We start from the raw sequence: 7,218 nt of genomic DNA, 5'->3' as shown, positions 1-7,218 counted from the left end.
AATTGCTGTACCAATTTGACAATTAATGATAACACACACTGTCAGGGGAAGAATAATACTGCACCACACTATTTCTAGTTGTCCCAATTATTAACCTGAGTATAATCCACACAGGACTGTAATGATTGACAGGTGTGTAAATAAACAATTTTTAAGTCGCTAATTTCTCCTAATGCTGTTTGCATTAGTAACGAGAGACAGGTTGTATTTAAATAGCATGATTGATAGCTATTCGAAACTATCTTAATTTCATTACTTAAAGTCTCACGTTTGTAAAAACATTACAGTGACTTTAACAGCTTTAAATCCTCATGTGTGACATGCGGAGAGTGTTTTGTGTGAGGGTGTGAGCTGCTTTACAAAAGCCAAGCAACTACACAGTGGAGATTATTGCCAGTGCCAGTAAACAGGAAAAGCTGTCTAATGACGCTGATATACTGTAAATACATGACTTAATGTACTAATTATGTGATGATACAGGTGAAATGTTCCTTTTTGTAAATGCAGTCACAGTTCACAGTTACAGAACAGCAAAATATCTGTGAATTGATAAATTCAGGAATAATGTTTAGTATCATGTTAACCCAATATGTAAAACCTCAATTTAAATTAAATTTAGAATGGAACAACATAAGTGACTTTTCTTTAATTATTATGCAATGGTTTAAAAAGTCACAATATGTGTGTTACTTAAAGACACACTTAAATGGATTAATAATTATGATTACTTATGTTTGTATTGTCTATGAATGAAGTAAGTTACTGCAAACTGTAAAATTAATTCAAAAATTATTTTAAGTGAATTTAGCTCATGTTATTGTTTTTTTTTTTGTACGACACCTAACTGACCCATCAGTTGTTCTAAATCATGCTTATTATAGAAAAAGAACACTAATTCCACTACTTGTGAAAACCAGAATTTCAGTAAACAAATTTGAGTGTTATAACCTGTTTTTGGAGCCATTAAAAAAAAACAGTTAACATTCGGAAATGAGGCACAACAAACTCGGGAAATAAATTACAGTTAACAAGAGATATCTTCAAGTTTCCTTTATGCCTTCTATATAAGTTTATCAATGAGGCAATCATACAGTGGATTTAGACATTTCTTTCTCTAGGCAATATACACAGTGAATAAATCATCTCGTAGCCTAAAACATAGAGGATTCTCTGCCAAAAAAAATCTATATATGATATAAACATATATACAATGTACATTATCTTTGTAGAGAATACATTCCAAATAAGTTCCCTTTAAAGCTGGAATTCTCTGTCTTCTATTCACATGGTGGACATTTGGATGTAACTATAGGTTTGAATGTAATAAATTACTGTTTCACTTGAACTCCTCATCTATTTACAAATTCATATCAATCCCAGCATTAAATACCTGTAAAACAGCAAAGCTGGTGCCAGTACATGGCCATAATCTATCATAAAAAAATAGTTTGGATCTTTAAAAAAAAAAAAAAAAAGAAGAAGATTGGCAGTGATTTAAATGTAACATTGTTACCGAGTGTGTCTTTATCATGGCACGTTCACGTTATCAGTCTGATGCTGTGAGAAAGTCCACAGTTGTGTTGAGCTTATCACATAAGCAAAGCATCTGGAGAGCAGAGACGTGGTGTGGTTTAGGGTGTGAGAGGAAGAGCAGCCTTGAGCTCACACTGTAAAAACAAAACAAACAAAAAAACATTTTCTGTGTTTACTTGCATAGTAAATGTCCTGAAAACTCCTTCGAACAAGGCCTGCGTCACACCACCCTCCCTTTTGAGTGTCTCAGGCGCTAACCTTTCTCAATAGAAGGGCAGAGGGTCAATGGGTGACAAGAAGTTGAAAGTGCCATTTATCCGGACAATAGTCTTGGGCAGATTATGAACCCAGGGGATTAAATGAGGGGCAGGAGAGCCAAAATGGATGCCAGCAGGGTCAAAACGCAGCGAGAGACTGGAAGAGAGGCTCCGTTCTCAAGCTCCTCAAAATAGTCCGGATACAAAATGTCATCTTCGTACTCTTGATCGATGCCCAAGTCTCCGCTGGCCTCGACCTTCTCTGCGGAGTCGAAGCACAGCGCCTTCATGCTGCTCTTCACAAACTCACAGATGGCCCGCTCCGTCCCGTCGCACATGCAAGTGTCCAGCTGCTGACCCTTGGGTGTTTTACGCATTTTCGCGATCACATTCCTGCATGCATTGGTGCACACGGCGCCGCTGAAAAGTTTCCCGCAATGGTTCAGATAGTCGTGCATCGCGGAGTTGCACTGCTGGTCCCTCTCGCACTGGCGCCGCGCCTCCGTGCAGCCAGTGCTGGTAGTCCTGGGCAGACACGGCTCGATGGCCCGTTTGGTGCTCGTGCACATCGCGTCATGCGCGCAGCTGCAGTCCTCCAGCGCCGGACCGTTTTTGGTGAGGTTGAGCTGCACCAGCGAGGAGATGCAGTGGCTGGGACACTTCTTCCTCTCGCCGCTGAGCACGGGGCCACAGGCGCGCGAGTAATGATCGTATGCGTAATTGCATTCGTGTTCGGCTTGGCAGTTCAGGATGGCTTGCCAGCATATGAGCCGCCGACCGTGGGACGGCGAGGCCACGGAGAAGTAGCCGAAAAACAAAAGTACACAACTCAGAGCCGACACGGATCTACAGACGCTCCGTGTCAGTGCGTCAGCGGCTGCCATTATTCTGGCTACAGACGAACTCACGCCAGTGTCATATGTGAAACGTACACACGGCTCCCACTGATATTAACAGTCTTTGCTGTTTATTGCGGGGCAGATGGTGCGTGAAACGGGCCCGTGAGTGGGCGTTCAACAGGCTGGCAGCGCACTGTGAAATCCCGGCTCCCGTCAGCGCTGATCCATTAACAGTCTTCAGAGAACCTCCCTTTATTATCCATACATGATTGAGCTGGAAACTCGAACAGAAACTCGCCAACACACTGAGGAAGAAGAAGAAGAAGAAGAAGAAGAAGAAGAAGAAGAAGAAAAAACAATCCCCATAAGTTAGGAAGAGTTCCTTTCTGCAGCGGCTTCTTCCATGGCAGTGATTCCGAGCTCGTAGCGGATTTCTTCCGACAAGGGAAGCTGGACAAGTCCCGAGAGTCCTCCTGGAAGACTGCGCTGGATCATTGAGCAGTCCTGATGTGGAGGAAAGTGCAAACAAAACGTGCATGGGGAAAAACAACAAGCCATGCGGGTCGCGAAGTGGTCATCTACTCGCTCCCCCTCTGTGCGTTTGTCTTTCTGCTTGTCGACCCCCTTTCTCTCCGCGCACTGGAGAGGTGCGTCTCATTGGTTGGACCACTTGTTGTGGGTTTCATACGTCGTGATGGGCGGGAATTGAGGGCGGGAGGAAGAGGGTCTTGAGAAATGCAAGGTGAGTGAGAGTGAACGCGCTAGACAGTGAATTCATCGAGGGGAGAACTCCCTTTTGTTTAGAAAAGATTTCTTAAATGTGCATTAAAACGTTTCTATCTACATACACTTAGGGGAGTATTGTTCATATATGTTCACATGTATTTTAGTATTACTAAATATACAATATCATTCATTATTTTTATTATAAGACTTCTTCATCCTCCACATTAGGTTAGGGCGAAAAGTGGGGTAACACAGACACACAACTCTCTCTTATACTCACACCCACACTCCAATGTTCAATTAACACCTGCATGTTTGTGGACTGTGGGAGGAAAGTGGAGAGTGGAGAGAACCCATGTGCACCCAGGAAGAACATGCAAACTCCATGCAGAAAGGCCTTCGGTGGGGCAAGGTTGAGAACCTGGGTCCTCTTCCCGTTGAGTCGTCTTTAATTGAGTCACGTATGTTTTAGTCACTAAAAGGATATTCATGTTCGTTGCCACACTATAAAGCTGCTTGCAGCATCTGTCAAGCGACACTATTGGTGCTTTTCCACTATACACAACACCAGCGAGGCTGTCAACAAACTGCTGCGACTTTATGTTATACACGACGCACACAAACTAGTGACGAGCAAAGCAGTTCATTTTTTTCTTTATTTTTGTTCGGCCCACGATCGCCTGCGTTCAGCAACGTCACTAAACACATCAGACTCCTCTGTTAAAGATTTTAGACCGTGCTAAATGTTGGCGATTAACGCATGTGTTGGGGACTTTAAAGTCTTTTGAACTGATCTACAGTCCGTCTGGCATCAACGCGCAACAAATGTTATACAGCGTCCAATAGTTTATCACCTTGAAACGATCCCTGTATTAAAAGTTCGGGCAACACTGTCATGCATGACAGTAAGTCTGAGTCTGAAGGTTTTGAACTAATGGTTTGACAAGTAATCACTATTGTAATCACTGTTCCAAGGTGAATTCTTTTAGGAAATACATTAGTATTAGTATGCACCAGCATGGCTGTTCATTAGAACACACATTTACAGTAGCTTAACAGTGAAGAGTTGGATGTTGATTATATGGTGTTTGGCAAACAGAGAGTGAAGCCAGTGGATGTTTTTGCGTGTTAGTCTGTTTTGTTTGTTTGTTTTAGCCCATAAATCATGATATCTGAAAGCAGTCTGGTCAGTGGTTGATATCAGTGGGGAAATGTGTGGTAAAACCACTGCTTCCTCTCTAATGGATTTCCCACTGCATTATTATGTAATTCAGGGAGAAAAAAAAACCAAGGTGATCTCTGTGGCTCCTTGCTGCTTATTCATAGTTAACAGAGTTTATTCCATCAAACTCCACAGCATAAGCAAGCAAGAGAAACAGAATTACTAGAGCTTCATCACCAATTAGTTGCCACTCATCTTGATAATGTGATTTCAGCATAAGTGTGAATATGTTCTGGTTTCTTTGCTTCTCCGTGAGAGAAAATTTGGTTTGTGAGCAAAAACAAATAATTACAACAAATTAATCAATTATGAAATGACTGGGAAAAATACACTCAACAACTAATCAAAGCCAGAAAACGATTGCGCTTTGTTAAAGTTTTGTTAGCATTAAAGCAATCGTAACACTTTATTTGAAGACATAAAGATCACACAGTGATGCACAACAGTTTTTCATTTACATGTGTGTTTGTTTTGTATAGTTATGATTGAAGTAATTGATTTCCACAGAGAGAATAATGTGACAGGCAGAACATTTGTCTCCCACAGTTTATGGGACATGATTTTCCAGTGTCTGGTTCTGGGAGACAGTGTTTTTCTGTTTGTCTGTTTGTTTTAACTGGACCAACATTTACCACATGACAATCTTAAACCCTTACTAAGTTTGCAGCCAGAAATGATCCTCATTATTGAGTAATATGCTGAGGATTTTCTCAGTTAATCAACTAATACATGTTGGCATATTCTTGTTTTGTCTGGAATGATAATAAAATCTTTACTGAAACTAGAGATTTAGGAATTTCTCCTTGAAGTACCGTTCAAAATTGGACTAAAAAGTAGTTTCTCTCTTTGTTGAATCACTTTTTCTCTTATTCGAGGAATAAACTGACCTTTTTGCAGCCTTTTAGCTGTAAACAAGACAAACGATCCCACATAGTCCAGGGAAGACAAACCTTTAAGAGCTGTAGCTCCTTTCAAATATCGCATTTATTTTTTATAACTTCAAGCGGTCAATAAAATCTGAATACGTTTGTTAAAGGAATAAGTTGTGATGATAACTTCTTTCCAAAAGATAGTTACCCTTATATACCTGCCCGGACCTCATCATCGAAATGACACACACACAAGTGTCCGTGGGGGTGGGTGGGGTTAAATGATAGTCCACATGTTGACACATGAGCAGGAGGAGGCAGTTTAGTTCTTCAGGCTTGAAGTGGATGAGGGAGTCAGGGAAAGAGAGTAGTGAGGGCACAAAGGCTGTTTGTGTTTCAAACAGCATTCTGATCTCAGGAATGTACCTTTAGGCCACAGCTGTAAGCTTCAAACTGCAAACAATGCACTCAATGTCAGTTACGGCTGGCTAGCACAGACGCTGCTGGCACTACTCCAAGGTCCCAACTCGTCGAAAATGATGGATAAAGGGAATTCAATACCTCAGGAGTCCCTCATCCGCTTTTCCCCTGCAGCACAAAGAATGGAAACAGTGTGCACCTCGACAAAAGATATTCAAACCCCACAGTCGTATTGTTTCACATGCTTTTTTAGAAACAACTGTAATATTAAACGGAGACAACGGAATTGATAAATGCATTTATTATACATTGCATGTACGTGAGTCCATAAAAAAAAACATTCTGTGTTGCAACTTCAAGTATTTTTCAAAAACTTTGTCAACCACATACAATATTTCATTTAAACAGCAAAAAAAAGTGGGGAGCGAATTATCTAATATCCCAGCACTGTCTCTGCCAACAGCTGTACCCGTGAACCAGATGTGCCGCTGCACTGAGAGTGGAGCGGCATTACTTTGTGGGCTCAATTAAAATATAGTTCTCGCCCGCAACAGTCCAATTAAGGGACATTAGGAATCCAGTAAGTGCTGTGTTTTCTTTGTGTATGTCCTCTGGCCTTTTTATTGACTGTGGATCGACCCTTTTTTGAGTTTTTTTTGCCTCTACCCTATTTGTGCATTGTCCTGCATCAGAGTCCAGTTGTTGTAAAAACATGATAATAAAATAAACCCCAGCTGATGTCAAAAACACATGGTGATGTTATGTGAGGTATTTCATACAATGGCTAATAAATGAAGTTTTAATAAATGAAGTTCACATTTGTGTAGGTAGCAAATTAGTCCATGGAATGCGTGTTTGGTATTAAAATGAGTGGTTGGGTGCTTTGCAATCAGCAGCAGAAACTAAGGAATTTGATTGAGTGCTTCTCTTCCCCCTGGCCAGGCACGTGCACACTTAAGGCCCAAAGGGTGCAAGTTGCCTTGCACTTATTCAATGTGGGTAAATATGAGTCATATTTCAGAGAACCGCCCATGTGTGCTTGTTAAGATAACTGCATGTTAATGAGAGTTAAGAATATGTGTGTCGGCCGTTTATCTTGCCACAAATCTTCCGCTTCTTCCGGATATTGAGTTTATTTTGACTTTGCTGTTGTAAACAGTCACAGTAGAAGCAAGGACAATGATTTTCACATTTAAGTTTTTTCCATTATTTATTTTTGTGTTTTTTTCTACGTTCAATGTTTCACTGCTCAAGGTTAAAGTATTTATATTCAACAATAAATAGCCTGATCATAAACCAGCGCTTTTTAGAATTGCAGCTGAATTGCATGTCTTCCAAACTTCAGTATTATA

General features: G+C 40.8%; 1 protein-coding gene across 1 annotated transcript; it reads right to left on the bottom strand.

The window, feature by feature from the left end:
- Window positions 1-1,035: 1,035 nt before the first annotated feature.
- Window positions 1,036-3,233, bottom strand: gas1a (growth arrest-specific 1a). The gene has a single exon (XM_044025210.1). It carries the CDS (start codon window positions 2,672-2,674, stop codon window positions 1,889-1,891), a length of 786 nt encoding a protein of 261 aa, XP_043881145.1. The 5' UTR covers window positions 2,675-3,233; the 3' UTR covers window positions 1,036-1,888.
- Window positions 3,234-7,218: the final 3,985 nt, after the last annotated feature.

This window comes from Solea senegalensis, linkage group LG5, assembly GCF_019176455.1.
Source record: "Solea senegalensis isolate Sse05_10M linkage group LG5, IFAPA_SoseM_1, whole genome shotgun sequence".
In the NCBI taxonomy this organism is placed as follows: domain Eukaryota; kingdom Metazoa; phylum Chordata; class Actinopteri; order Pleuronectiformes; family Soleidae; genus Solea; species Solea senegalensis.
This window is presented reverse-complemented; position numbering and strand designations above follow the sequence as displayed.